The 15,872-nt window shown below is 33.0% G+C and overlaps 2 protein-coding genes across 6 annotated transcripts; one reads left to right on the forward strand and one right to left on the reverse strand.

Annotated features, from left to right (window-relative positions):
* The first annotated feature begins 329 nt into the window (after positions 1-329).
* Positions 330-2,340, forward strand: LOC18602422 (putative peroxidase 61). The gene is made up of 4 exons (XM_018119999.2): positions 330-629; positions 1,025-1,204; positions 1,423-1,582; positions 1,747-2,340. Exons 1-4 carry the CDS (start codon positions 384-386, stop codon positions 2,187-2,189), a joined length of 1,029 nt encoding a protein of 342 aa, XP_017975488.1. The 5' UTR covers positions 330-383; the 3' UTR covers positions 2,190-2,340.
* LOC148760190 (rab GTPase-activating protein 22-like) lies at positions 2,307-13,001 on the reverse strand. 5 transcript variants are annotated; one of them, XM_088802820.1, is made up of 11 exons: positions 12,453-13,001; positions 11,489-11,587; positions 10,053-10,156; positions 8,229-9,037; positions 7,984-8,106; positions 7,755-7,843; positions 7,474-7,674; positions 6,215-6,601; positions 5,452-5,535; positions 4,503-4,747; positions 2,307-2,675 (listed from the first exon to the last, which is right to left on the reverse strand). In XM_088802820.1, exons 1-10 carry the CDS (start codon positions 12,609-12,611, stop codon positions 4,706-4,708), a joined length of 2,097 nt encoding a protein of 698 aa, XP_088658946.1. In that variant the 5' UTR covers positions 12,612-13,001; the 3' UTR covers positions 2,307-2,675; positions 4,503-4,705. The 5 variants fall into 5 exon arrangements, with proteins under 5 accessions (XP_088658946.1, XP_088658948.1, XP_088658947.1 ...); XM_088802822.1 differs by having other exon boundaries at positions 5,447-5,535; XM_088802821.1 differs by having other exon boundaries at positions 12,465-13,000.
* Positions 13,002-15,872: the final 2,871 nt, after the last annotated feature.

Genomic DNA, 15,872 nt, shown 5'->3' on the forward strand with positions numbered 1-15,872 from the left:
TGGATCACAAAATTCTTTTGTAGTAAAATGAATAAACCCTAAAGCCAAGGCTGAAATCACATGCATTCACGTTGCCTGCTATCGAGGTACGTTTTGCTTATTCACGTAGCGTACAAGAATGTTGAACGCCTTGGTCCATGTGAACAGCCTACTGCTACACATTTCCTCCACCCTCACGCTGCCTAGTTATAAAATGATCAAAGTTCTAAAATTAAGAAATAAAAATATAATTTTGAATTCATCCCGCTTGGTGTTGTCGGTCAAGACACGTGGCAAGTAGAAAAACTTGACTCTATATAAAGCTTACCATTACTAGCTATGAAGAAATATACAAGCTTGGGTGCATCTTACCTTAATTTGTTTATTTAGGGCTGGGAGAGAAAATGAGGAGACAAATGATTGTGATATTCCCACTGTTAGCTCTTGCACTGAGCTTGTGCATGGTGGATGTGGAGGGGGCGTCGTCGCTGCAACCGCCGGTGAAGCTGGTTTGGCATTACTATAGGGTGCATAACACGTGTGTTGATGCAGAGGTTTATATCCGGCACCAAGTAGAAAAGTTCTATAAAAGGGATAAAACTATTGCAGCTAAGCTTCTCCGGTTACAATACTCGGATTGTTTCGTTACTGTAAGTGCTTTCTCCCTGCTAGTTACTACTTTCTATTTGAATTAAAACTCAAATCAGTTTTGGTTGCAGGGGAGAATCAAACCTAATTTAAAAGTTAGGGAACACAAGGAACGACTATATATATATATATATATATATATATATATATATATATATATATATATATATATATATATATTAAGACAAAAATTTTACTTTACTTGCTCAACCAAATGCTCCAAATCTAGTAGTTTATGTGTTTCGGTTTTAGCTTTAATTTATGAATTTTGTTGCTAAGATTGTACAATTATTGTACCAAAACAAATATATTAAGAAAAACTGATCTCGTTTTAAGTTTGAACAGCCATGGAAAATTAAACAGTATTTTTAGGTCATCTTGTTTTATGGAATTGTAGGGGAGTGATGGTTCAATTCTGCTAGATGGCCCAAAGTCAGAGAAGACTGCACCGCAGAACAGGGGACTGGGAGGGTTCGCTTTTATCGACAAGATCAAAACCGTACTAGAAGCTCGGTGCCCTGGGGTGGTCTCTTGTGCTGACATTCTCAACCTTGCCACTCGAGATGCAGTTCATTTGGTATAATCCCTCCTCTCTAAATTCTTCCTTCCATGACTCGTGTCTCCTCTTTCTTCTCATGTACATGACGCATAAATATTTTAGCTTATCCCATAAATTCGTGTAAAATTTGAGTTTTGTTACCATAACATGCTGAAAGATCGGCATCCCATCCCACGATGTTAAAGGGCAAATGCGTTGTTACAAAATCATTAATTAGTGGTGTGATGGATGGACAGGCAGGCGCACCGTCTTATCCTGTACTTACAGGGCGAAAGGATGGTAAAACATCCACTGCAGCATCGGTTGATCTCCCCTCACCGTCCATCTCATGGGAAGCTGCTCTCGCATATTTCAAATCAAAAGGCTTGGATGTGTTGGATATGGCAACGCTTTTAGGTAAAGCCACTAGACCATAGCTGAATGAATACTAATCCATATTTTCATCGGCGAAATCCATCAAATCATGTAAACTAATTGGGTGATAATAGATTTCAAGGACATCAACCAAATCTTAACGGTACTTCATTCCCATTTGACTTCTTACCTTTCTTGCATATCAGGAGCACATTCCATGGGGAAAACACACTGTAGCTACATTGAGGATCGGCTGTACAAGTTCAATAAAACAGGAAAGCCAGACCCAAGCATGAAGGCATCGTTCTTGGCAAACCAGAGAAAGCTATGTCCGCCGCGATTGAAAAAGGGCCAAAGCGACCCGCTGGTATTTCTGAACCCAGCATCTGGCCCCAAATATAGTTTCACCAACTCCTACTACTCCAGAGTCTTAACCAAGGAAGCTGTCCTGGGAGTTGACCAGCAGCTATTCTTTGGTGATGATACAAAGCAAATCACCCAAGAATTTGCTGCGAGCTTTGAAGATTTTAGGAGGTCATTTGCTCTTTCCATGAGTCGAATGGGAAATATCAATGTGCTAACTGGAAAGGAAGGAGAAATACGCAAAAATTGCAGATTTACAAATAAATACAATCCCAGTAAAAACTAGGCGAGTCACTCTGCTGGGAGAAGAACGATCTATAATCATAAAATTATAGGGGTGATTGCCATTGAAATGCAAATTTTCTTGGGTTTAAGATATAGCAGAACATCAATAAAAACAACATGATGGAAAAACTCTTTTCTTTCCACAAATAAAATTGTATAACTTCTTTCAATCCTGGCCTACACTGTCCTACAGAAAAGCTAAAAGTTCAACAATCATCTATTAACTACAGAGAATATTATCTGTAAATTCACGTGCATAAATAAGAAAACAAACTTGATGAACAATTTAACATTTACATTTACAAAATAATATAAATTATATAAAGGTAAAAAAAAGCCAGATCACGCTTGCCTAACCTGTGAGAGGTTCCGCGTAATAGCCAAATGCTTACATCTGCATGAACCTCGAATAGATGGGACTTCTTACCACTTTCCAGTCTTTCTCATGGCTCCAAAATGAGGGGGCAAAAGGAGAAATCTTTGTAAGCTACAGTAAATCGGATGCCAAAAAAAGTGTTAAGAGCAATCTCAATCATGCTTCATCTATTATTGCCAGGCAAACATTCATGACTGAGTAGGGGTTGAATGTTATTTTGATGCAAATTAATTGATTCCAGTGATATTCAAAAAGACAATCAAGAAAATAAACTTGCATCAATAGAATGTCCATTGCACTCTAAGAAGATAGTAAAAGTCTGTTTAATAATTATGGAACGACAAACGCACAAACTCAAGGTGAAGCAAGTATTTACAACACTCTTAACCAAAAGATTCTCCATAAAGTGGGATTATATGATACTACAGAAATGAATAATAGAATTGAAGAAGTTATGAGATCCTGATTAGTCATCTAAGAAAAAAATGTAATCCCTTCATAGGAAGATTAAGATCTGGAAGAAAAATGTAAGTTGATAATTTTCCTGAAACCATCATATATTGAACATCAAACTGCCTACTTGCACATCTTAATAACTGGATGAGTGCACTCTAAGAAGACACAACAGCCTATTAAAATGATTGTCAAACCATACAAGCATTAATTGTGACCAAGAAAATTATTAGTATAAAAGCTTATATCATATTACAGTAATCATACGCCCAGCACCAAACTGCTACAAATAAGAGCATGGAACAAGTTCTGAAATCTGATAAATAGGTCATCAGACCAAAAAAGGAAAGATCATTGCTATGTAGGAAAGACTAAGATCTGGAAGAAAAATGTAGCTTTGATCATTTTTACGAAATCTTTGATAAATTCAATACCAAACTCCCTTCTTGCACGGTTTAATAACCCTTTTGATGCAGGAGCATCCTAGAACTTTGCTAAATTTATTATCTTGATATATTCCCTTATATTTGTCAGTATTATGTTTGTATTTTTATTTAAATGGTCATGTGACTTGCATGAAAATTTTAATGAATTTGAACTCAGTGTAGATGAGGTTTATTTGTAACCAAGGGCTAGGATAAAAAGCAGCTGTTGTCCTAGTATAAATAGTCTTCTACAACCACAAACCTTACTATTCTTGTTTCACCTTCAATTCTACATTAATTCAGCCTCTATCATGTTTTGTTCCACTTATCCTATTTCATACTGCATCACTTTTCTTTTGGTGTTAAATTAGGAAGTAAGGCTGGGCCTAGAGCTGAGACAGTACATAACAATTTAAACTCCAAGTTTATATGAAAGGTTGGTATGCAAGAGCTAGGTGACCCGACCATCAGCTTCAAACATAATACGTACAGGAAATGATCTGAGAATAACCTATGAACAGAGACACACACACAAACATATACATGTTTATAAAAACTTTTTTGAGTAAAAAGCTATTTCATGAAATTTTTTTCCCAGGGTTTGATCAAAACAAGGCGATGTTAATTTATCATTTAACAGCTACTTGAATCATGTACTCCATTCTGACTATTTCTTCCCTTATCACCAGGTTATCTTCATTTCCTTATTCAAACTTTCTTCTTTTTATAATTTTAGTGCACAGGAAGGAGCACTGAATGGTGGTCCATGCCATATATCAATCCATTTTACATAATAAATTAGCAAATGATTTGTAGTTCCCCTGAAACTATCAATCTGATTATCAACAGTTAAAATCTCTGATTAATTTACACAAGCATAAAATTACTATTACTATATTTGACTTGACAAAGTGTACCCCAAAGAATAGGGGAAAAATATGTGCCAGTATGTAATTTTGAGTTGCTTCCACTCAAAAATTCTTCTTCATGAATTTTATACATCCTCTGCATCAGATATTACTACTGGTGTAGAAAGGAATATAAACCAGATGGTAATTACCTTGGAACAGACTTGAAGAAAATGGAGGTGCAAAAAAAGGATGAATCTTCGGACAGCAAAAGCACTTCTGCTTCATGCTCCATCATAAGAGATTCAACATAAACTTTCATGCCATGTCCAAACTAGGAATCCCAGATACTAAATACTGGCTCAAAGTGCTGCTGCCTTTTCTTGCCATGATAGTAGGCAGGAAATGCTGTGACCTACTCACTATTCCGAGCTGGATGGCCTTTGTTCTTGATTAGCTGATTAAAACGAAATGTTAGATTTACTAAAGGTTACTACGAAGGTGAAACATTTAATAGAGCAAAGAAGAAAGTCATGCCACGCATGCCCATTACATACCATGGATATGCACATTTTACATGCCATCTAACGCCAGCTACGTTAACCATAACTTAGCAATACAGACAATTCATAACTTCAGGTCAGCATGTTAATGTTCTCATCCGATCCATTCAAAAGGAGAATTGGTTTAAAACAAGTGTAGTAATTCTGTCAGAAAACTAAGTGATGCAAGGTAATCCTAACTATGGTCAAGAAAAGCCATCGTCAAGAACTAAACACACGATGTCTATTCCACTATATCTGGGTCATATAAAACCACAGTGCTCTTGTTTAAGACTATATCAGTAAACCAAGTAAAAACTGAGGTCCTATAAATCCTGTTCTTGTAGTCCCTCCCTTGACATAGGTTTTAGGTATCATGCATTAACTCACATCTTGTCACATGGGCAATTGTGCCCCTTTTTTACATGTTCAAACACCATAACAGCATTAGAGTTTCTGATATGACAGTGCCCATTGTCATGAGAGAGAGAGAGAGAGAGAGAGAGAGAGAGAGAAACAAAAGTTTTCAGGTTTCACTGCTTAGTAGCATAAAAGAGTTGAATTTATATGTCACCTCTCACTCAAAATTCCATAAAAGGAAAATGCATAATTACCTAACCTTGTACAAATATTTCTTTCTGAGTTTGATCGCAGCACCTATGCATCTTTTGACATGGATTTTCAGAAGCTTATCATTGAAAATCTGCAAAAGTAAAATTATTGAAATCAAAACAAACATTCCCAACAGTCCAAAGGAAAAAAAAAAAAGAACCCCTCCTTTTTTCAGTTTTAAGTTCTCCCCACAACAGAAAAGTAGAACAAAAATATTGACAACAACCGTTTTCCAAACTGAAGCTAAGCCACTATTTCATAGGTAAGGCATTACTTTAATCATCATAATACCAACTAAAGAGTTGATTCCACCAATATCAGGTTAACTACTGTATTTTTCATTTACAAAACTGTATCAAACTTCCATCAAGCCACCAATGCAGAAGTAGCCCTGGTTATCCATCTTAAAAACAGTAATTGAAACTCTTAACTCGGGATAATTCAGTTTCTTCCTCAGATGAAGAAATGTTGCAAAACATCCTTTCATCAATAACCATGTTCTGAAAGTTTCTTTAGAAGAAAATAATACTCTTCTAGTTTTTTACAAAAGGGCAAGATATATTGCCTAACTAAAAAGTTTTCAATTCTAAGTAAATTTAATAAGTCCCAAGATCTTGGCTGGCCAGCTCGAAAAATTGCAAGAAGGTTGTAACCAAACACCCAAGAAGTCCCACTAGGAGGAGTTGAGAGTTGAATGGACAATCAAAGCTGTGCATGTCTGTAGAGACAGAGAGGGAGACAGTATGAATTGACAATTCTAAGGGACTTGCCTTTATCATGTCATCTATTGAACGGGTTTCCCTGATGATTTTTTGACGGTTCATGATAAGAATAGCAGCCACACAAAAGACAGGCAAATCGTCATCTCCTTTCCTAGTTGATGAGACAACATTGCATATTTGAAGGCGATCATTTCTAGACCAAAAATTCCGTGTCAAACCACAAAAGGGATAAGCTGATGCTGATTTTATTCCATCATTCTCAGACAAGGAATGTTTCAACTGTAGGCCATCCTTTACACCATCATTTCCATTTTCTGAGTTTTCTTCTCCGATTTCTGACCCAGAATCCCTCGGAAGCTGTACAATCAATGCTTCCAGACAAATCTCCTCTAAATTGCATGTGACAGATTCATCAAAATCAGCTGCCCACATCATCTACATTGAGGTTGATATCATCAGTGCAAATCTCAAAAAGAAACGAACAAATAAGTAAATAAATGAATATGAAAAGTAAAATACATTTCATTCTTTTCATGAGAAGTTCTTGTGATCTCATAGAATTTTTTATCTTAGCATCCCTAATAGGCTAATGCTCAATTTTAAGAAACCATGCTCATTAACTGCTTCTCATACATTGAAAGACTAGAAATTGATAACAAAATAAGATAGAACAAGTTAACATTTTGAGATTCAATTAAAATGCAAACCAATAATAACATATATTGCTCCCATATATATAGTTTCACAATGACCCCTGTCAATTTACAGAACAAAGGAAAATCTGTTAGAAATTTCAAATAATTTCCTATGGCCCTTTTTGTTCAACTTTATATTGTAAAAGGACCCTCATAGAAGCAGTACTCAAAGTTGCTAGTTGGAAATAATATGGGGTCTATATTCCTCCAAGTTGATTTCAGGACCTGCATTTATATATACCATCAGTCCAATGTTGGAGTTTATCTAGGGTAAGACAACCATAACTGATCACAACGTGCAAGCCCCTAAAAAAGGCAAGGACGGAAAAAGGAAAAAAAAACAAACAAAAGACAAAAAAAAAAGGACATAAAAATCCAGAAATATGGGGGCCCAATCAAGTGTGCAATAAAGAAGATGCTAGCAACAAGGAATGCTCTAAATAGGTATCAAAATTAGTGCCAGAAGCTTTCTACCCAACCATCATTAGCTTTATCCTCCATCTAGTGACTATTGTGCCTTTTCAAATTTTAACACAGTGCTTGCTTCATTGTTTCCTAAATATATTAATTCCAACAAAGCTGACAGCTTTATATGAGACTAAGAGCACATACCTCCCACATACGAAGAGCCTCATTGAAAGATAATTCTCGGCGAAATAGAACCAGCAGCATTGGAAATGCAAAATGAAGGCTTTCAGCACCTATATTCGACAGATGTGCAAAAATTTCCCTGTCTGTGAGTTCCAAGATATGCCACAATGCTTGCAGCTGCTTCATCACACCAGTTGGTCCCTCCATCTGAAAATTTTCACGCTGGAGGCATGTGGAAAAGCAGATGTAAGTGGAGAAAACATAAGTGATAAATATCAACACATTCACCAAGTTTAAAATACCATTCTCCTAAGGAGCATCTCAAAGCACCAAAATGCATCCGCGTTATCCTCAAAGAGAACAACAAAAGGAGACAGCAGGTCACTCATACCTAGATCAAAATCCAACCAAGACAATTAGCGTTTAAGACTCAAAACTTCAAAGTGAATCTTTCACAGTTTTGCACCAGATAAATAGCAATTCAACAAGAGAAAGGTTCAACAAAACGTGCTATGAGTAGAAAGCTAAAACCTTGACAATAACCAGTTGCAGGATCAACCCATGCATAAACAGCAAGAATATCAGACATTCTAGCTAAATTTCTCGTATCCTCATAGAATTCAAGATGACTATCCGTTCTCACCACATCAACAACTGAGAAAAGGAAAATTAAGTCAGCCGAGAAGAATAACCAATAAACAGTATCTAATTATCAATTGCTATACAAAAAGGGAAAAATATTTTGCAATACAAATAACAAAAGGTAACTAAGTCACCTATTCTGTGCAGAGTCCAAAGCCATTCAGATACTCTTTCATCATTGGCAGCCCCTTCTTGAGATATGGTTGCATTTACCAAAGGTGTTTCTGGAACATCTGATATTCTTAATCTGTTGACTGTTTCTGTTTTATAACTTACATTGTTGGATGTCAGAACTGGCTCATAAGCATCAGGATGGATCAACTGAATTTCCGAGTTAAAGGGACATGAGATATTGTTAGATAGTGAGGGTGAAACATTTGATTCCATGATTAAATCAGCATTGTTATTGATTTGAAAACTATGCATATTGTCATCCTCAAATATCAATTTACATTGTGCAGAATACCCTTCCTCATTTGCATCAAATTCTTTCTTGTCTTCACTCTTCTCAAACAAATCTGTTACTGGTAAAGGGGGAAAATCAAAATGACATTCAGTTATGAATTCTGATCCGTGACATTCTCCCCCTATTTTTGAGGAACAGCGGCCATACAGACCAGAAGTTGATAAAAAACAAGAGTCATATGCAGCAGTCTGAGTATTTCCCCTCACACTGACAAGGTCAGTGATATCACTACAACACTCTCTTTGGTCAGCATATGACTTATCAGTACCGTTATTACCCAAATCAGAATATTTCTCCGTTTTATCAGTATCATCAGTGGAAGCTTGTCTACATTCAACTTTTGATTCCCTTTTTCCCCCATCTTTGGAGGATGTCCTCATATCCATAACTTTTGAACCCACATTATAGGCAAGTGAGCCAGTTCCTATGCTTGAATGCATAGTCTGGCATTGCTTCACGAGGTCCTTGTAACGTTCCCTGCGTACATTACCATGAAGCTGTTAAATATTCATAAATCAGCAAATCAGAGCCTTGATCTTAACAAAGCATTGAGGTATACACATCATTTCCAGCACTATAGAGAAATTTTCTAAAAAATTTCCAACTACTACAGTAAACAAGTTAGATGCAAATGCATCTGTACCCATGCTTAAGCAAGAGAGAGCCTTTTCCCAAAAAGAAAAAAAAAATGTTTTCTTCAATAAAGCTAACGTATATCATTCTCATAACCAAAGCATAGAACTAAAAGTTCAAAGCAAACCCACAGATAGGTCCTAAACTTGTTTTGAATATAAATAATTTTAAAGTGAATTATAGAAGCATGATCTTAAAGTAATTCTATCCAAGCAAAAGGCACCTAATTTTGTCACAGTCTGTTAATCTTCTGTCTCCTTTCTGCATTTTCAATGTTTTGCAGTTTGAGCTCTTTTCTCAGCACTTAAAACAATAGTATCCATTTAAAGGTATTAGGTTTTTAAAACAAGTTGTAGCTTGCAAATGGCGGGTGAAGTGGATAAGGATAAACTAGAAACTTCATTATACTTAAATAATAAAAGCTAATAATGGTAAAATTATAATTCTTTCCAAAAAGAACCTGTAACAAGGTACCATTCTAGTTGGTATAAACCAAATCATCAAGAAATAAGACTTTGCTAACAACAAATCACACCTTTCAATAATTTGCTAAACAATGAGGAAAACAATGACAAACATAAAGATGTGTTTCATGGATAGCTATTTCCTTCAGATGACTAAGATCATATTTGTCTATCTATTGAGAAAGAGGAGAAATAATGGACAATGCAGATAATCATTAAAAAAATTCATGATCAAAAGCTAACCATGGTTGAAAATAAAGAACAATTAGACAGGACTATTCAACTGCAAAAGGGTATTCAGTTGGTTGCCTTGCAAACAGAACAGCCTACAAATAGAAACTTACAAGGAAAAAAAATATTAGTATAATATAAAAAGAAAAAGAACTGGCCTAGACCTTCGGGCTGTCCTTAATTGCCTTCGGTAGTCTGCAGTGCTGCCCAATGCATAGCAACCTAGAAGAAATTCCCAAACTTCTGGTCTTATAGATGGATCAACTCCCTAACATCACATGAGATAAATTGCTGTTACAATTTTTGACTATCTGCAGAAAATGTGAGTGTGTATGCATATTTTGCTGGGGAAAGGGGGATATGGAAAGCGAATACAATACTGAAAAACAGCAGCACAACACCTAAAAGTCTTAATGCTAGTCAAGGTTAAGGGGGAGACAAGCGTATCCTATGGAGCCAAACATAACAAAAGAAGAAGTTGCTAGTTTGTATTTTCTATTCTCTTATTCAGTCATGCATCCAAGCTGAGGATTGAAGCCATACGTCATCTTCCACACTTTAATTACCAGCTTAGATGCCATAAGAGACAAGTGGCTAACTAAAGAAGCCCAATGGTGAATTATATCCAAGTACCTAAGAACCAGTGAGGATGCAAAGTGTTATGAGGCAAAACAAACCCACTGTGATACCAAAAGTGTGTGAGAAGGTAAAAATATGTACAGCAAGCATCATGAATGCAAACAAAACAAGATGAGAAGTGTCATTAAGCCTAGAGGTTGCAATGGGTTGGAAACCATGCAATTTCTTGAAACAAAACCCAAATGTGTTTACAAATTTAGGTACTTGGCGATGTCCAAAACTGCAAATTCATATAAGTGATGTGTACTGTTCCCCAACCAAGCCACCCAAGAATTAGAGATGGAATGGGTTAAAGCAGGCATCTGACCAAACAAAAAATTAATTCCCAACATATTAGGCTCTTTCAAATTTTAGTCTTCAAATGGTGACATGATAATAAGTTTGCACACAACTTATCATATACAACAATGAAATACTAAGAAAAAAAAAAGAATTAAAGAAAATATAATTGGGCTTTTCTTTTTCTCAATCAATAGGGTTCGATTATCATATAAGGTATTGATTGACAGGTCCTATTAGGGTTGGGACAAGTTGGTACTCTCTAAACCTATCCCATTCCCATCAACGGTAAGACCTGCTTAAATGAACCATGCCATGTAGACATTGTTTAAAAAGGCATGAAGTATAGATATTTCTATAGGTGCGGTATAAGTAAAAAATGAAATAGAATTTGCATATCAGCAAATAACCTCGCAAATGACTAAGACAAACAATCTGGCAGGAAAGCAAGGATAATGATTGACAGATTATTGACACTTGGAACTATTTATTTCAACAAAAGAAATTAAAGTTCCTTGAGGACAGTAGTTCTTACCATGGACCACCAACACAATTCCAGGTCCCAGAAATACAAACCAAATACCAACAGATTTACAAAAAAAATGCATTAAGAATGAACAACAAAAATACTAGCTAGTTGAACAAGATTTTTGAAAAAAATAAATAAATAAATAAGACATACCCCCAAAACAATCAACCTGAGTGCTTTCTGAAAACCAGAAACCTTCCCTTCGTTATCAAAAGTGGCCTGCCACTTCTCTGGCTTAAGCATCTTGCTTACCTGCAACATAAGTACATAGTTTATAAATAAAAAAAATTAAGGTACCCACAGTCACACCAAAACTAGAAAAAGGAAAAAATAGATGAAGGAACATTTTTAAATATATCAATTTTCCAAAACCAAGATAAGTTATGCCAGTCTCTAATCATTGAAATTACTAAAATGGAAAAGGGAGAAAATGAGTAAAGGAACAATTTAATATGTGGACAACACTCATTACTCATTAGTCCTGCAGTGCTAAGAGTATAATCCTGCGATGGATTTGAACTCACATTGCATAATCTCAACTCATTTTTCCAGAAAATGTACCTTTTTACATATATAGCTGTGTTAGCCAGAGCACAGCATTCAACTTTCAAACAGACAAACCTCCCTTATAATTAATGTTTGGTTGCAACCATTTTTGGGATACATATGCCTTCCCTTGCAATTCAAACTTTTGTGCTTTGTAAGCTGCCAATTCAGCTATTAAAGGAAATAACAACAAAGCTTAATTATTCAACAAAATTTTTAATTACTAATTATTTTTATTTCACGTTTGGTCAATGCCTTAAACTATTGAAACTAAAAATGTAACCAACTAAAATTTTCAGGTTTGTAATAACATCCTTTCCAGTTTTCAAATAACCCTAGCTCCTGCCCAAGAGACTCATTTAAACCAAAATGTTAGCATCTAAAGACCTTATAAAGCTTGAAGAAAAAAAAGTTTCATCTTAAGGCATCACAGATTAATACTAATAGAAACATAAGCCACAAAATGTAAAGGAATTAAATTTTGAGAATAAGAAATCAAATTGATTGATTATCGTTCAACACACACACACACACACACACACATATATATATATTAAGGGAACAATCTTACAGCCAAAACAACCTTGATGGGAGATTGGGAAAGGCAAGGATCTCCAATGTCGCGAACGATAGAACCAACTCTTTGAATATTGACGGCTCCGGCAGCGGCGGCGGCGGCGGCGGCGGCTTTTCCACAACTCCATTGCTTTTCCTTTCCCCCACAAGACATTACACTTAAAACAATACCCACCTCCTCCGCCTCCTCCTTTTCTTTTTTTCTTTTCCAACCACCATTCACCCTCTTTCTTTATTACCAACAAAAGTAATTCCAACAATGACGAAATTTCACATTCGAATCACGTATTTTGGAGTTTGATTTGCATTTCATTTGATTAATCGAGATCGTTGTTGGTTGATCTAATCAAAGGCATTCAAATTCATTAAAGAATTTTAAAATAACAGCGAAGAAGAGAAAGAGATCTGTCAAGGAAAAGGAGGAGCTTCTCCTCCGTTGCCATTTTACAATCGCTGGACCGTTTCTTCTCTCTCCTTTTTATTATTTATTTATACTGATTTTCCCCCATTTTTGTTGCTCTCCTTTTCTTTTCTTTTTATCTCCTCCTCAATTTTCCTTTCTTTCCTTATATATTCCTTCAAGTAAATTGTTTGTTTGCTGGTTTTTTTTTTTCATATTATCTTTGCTTTAGATTTTTAATCAAATTTATTGATCAAAAATAAAATATTTTAACAAAATTTTAATAAAATTATGTCATAGTTTGGTATGCAAATTAAAATAACTTTTTTTTTAAGAATAAAGAAAACAAGAACCTCTTTATAAAAAGTTAAATCGATTCATTAATAATTTTATAAAAAAATAAATTCGTATGATGTTAATTTATTTTAAAATATCTAAAACTCAAATATATTTATATAATTATTTTCAATTTGTCTTGATGAAAAATCTTACCAATAAGTCACTTGATCAAGGTTGAGTAAGTAGGGGTGGGTAATATCAATTCAGATCAATTACTCATCTAAATTAAATGCAATTTGAGTAAAACTGTTCGATCTAATTGATCCATTAGATTAACTGATTCAAAATATTTGATCTTGTTAGTCAATTTTCAATTTTAAAATTTTTAAACCAATCCATCCAAAAAACCAAACTAGTTTTTTATATATTTATATATATATATAATTTTTTTATATATTAAAAAAAATTGATAGTAAATTTAATTAATAATATACTTAAAATATATTAGGGTATTATATGTACATACACAAATCATAATTATAGTGATTGAATATTAGTTATATATATTTATTTATAAATCTATATTAATATGAAATTACAAGTTATATATTTTAAATAATATAACTTATATGTTAATATTATAATATAGGATAGTAAATATCTTACATATTAATATATTATAATTATTACACTTTAATAATGTTTCGTAATATAAAATGTTATGAATATATATATAATAGTATAAATATATTATATATACATATACGTAATTTATACATAAATATTATTATAATTTATAATAAACTTTATTTATATGATTGCACATAATAACTTTATTATATATCATCTTAGATTTTATAATATATTGTTTATAGTTAGTTATTATTTATATAAACTTTAATATAAAACATTATAACATATAAGTTATGTCATTAATTTTATATATATGTATATATATAATAAAATTATATATTATATATAAGCATCACTACAACTTATAATAGATTTTATTTATATGATTATACTTAATAACTTTATTAGCTATTACCTTAAATTTTATAAAATATTGTTTATAATTAGTTATTATTTATACAAACTTTGATATAAAACATTTTAACATATAATTTTTATCATTAATTTTATATATATAATAAAGTAATATATTATATATACATATATTTAATTTATACACAAGCATTACTATAACTTATAATAAATTTTATTTATAAGATTACACTTAATAAGTTTATTAGTTATCATTTTAGATTTTATAACATATTGTTTATAATTAGTTATTAGTTATACAAACTTTGATATAAAACATTATAACATAGAAGTTATCTCAAACCTTGATATAAAACATTATAACATAGAAGTTATCTTATTAATTTCATATATATGTATATCTATATATATAATTATAGATGAAGTTTATAAATTTTAATATTATAATTTATGAAAAAAATGTGATAAAATTTTAATCAATTGGTTCAAAATCGGACCAATAAAATCAATTCTATGTTTGGTTGATTTGATTTTTATTTATATTTGATCGATTTTTTAAAATGATTGATTTGTTAAAATGATTGATTTATTTAGTTTTACATATGGTGGACTAAACCACCAAAATCATCCATTTGCTCACCCCTACAGGCTACAAGTAAAGGCGGAGTTTATACTTTTCAAGAAACCAAACTCTTAACAAAACCTGCTGCACTCTCACTTATAGGCCTCAAGACACGTCAGACTTTGACATCCATTCTCAAGATCTTCTCGTTATATTTCCATGTAATTCATGTGGTTGCAGTAAGATTCATAGGTTTCCTTTCAATAAATCTAGTTTAGCAAGTATAAGACCTCTTGATTTTTTATATAATGATGTTTGGGGACCTATTAGGATACCTTGCCTTGAAGGTTGTAGATATTATATATCATTTGTTGATATTTTACTAAAGGTGATGTCTATTCTTTGTTTCTTAAATTTAAAGCTCTTGTTTAGAACTATTTTAAAATTTTGGTGATGTTAATTTTTTTATTCATCTTAAATTTATTTTTAAATTCAAAATTTTACATGACAAGTGATTAAAAAAGAATATATAATATTATAGATTTATATATTTTAAATTTTATACATATAATAAAAAAAATTAAAAACTAAAAATTGATTATTGCCGTACAAATGTTTTTTTTTACAATAATTAATTTGATTTGCCATCGTATGTAAGTGTTTTTTCTACCATCTTGATTGACATACAAATTATTTTTTAGAAAACAAGAATTAGTTTGATTTCCCATTGTATGCAAGTGTTTTGATAAAAAAAATACAATAAAAATTAACTTGATCGTACTTTTTGACAAAGGAAGAAATATATGAGTGGAGCTAAAAAAGGGATGGGATTTTGCTATGCTTTGTTCATACGGAATACTTCTCTTAATGCATATCAAATATATCAAAGGAAATGGATCAGCATCATCTATTAACATAAATGGATCAACGTCACTGCAACAACATCTTCAGCAGCACCATCAGTTAACTCCGTTGCATCAGGGAGAGAATAATCAATTTGATAAGAAGAAGAAAATGTGAAGCTAATAGATTCAATATTCAATCTTTATCAGTACTTTTAAGTTTTGATATCATCTTATCTAAACACACTTGTATTCAAACTTGTAGATTTATCCAACCACCGTACCTTTGTATTATAAAGATCTTAGCATGAACTGAAATCATCAAGG

Source organism: Theobroma cacao, unplaced genomic scaffold, assembly GCF_053813885.1.
Source record: "Theobroma cacao isolate CCN51 unplaced genomic scaffold, ASM5381388v1 tig013, whole genome shotgun sequence".
NCBI classification, from domain to species: domain Eukaryota; kingdom Viridiplantae; phylum Streptophyta; class Magnoliopsida; order Malvales; family Malvaceae; genus Theobroma; species Theobroma cacao.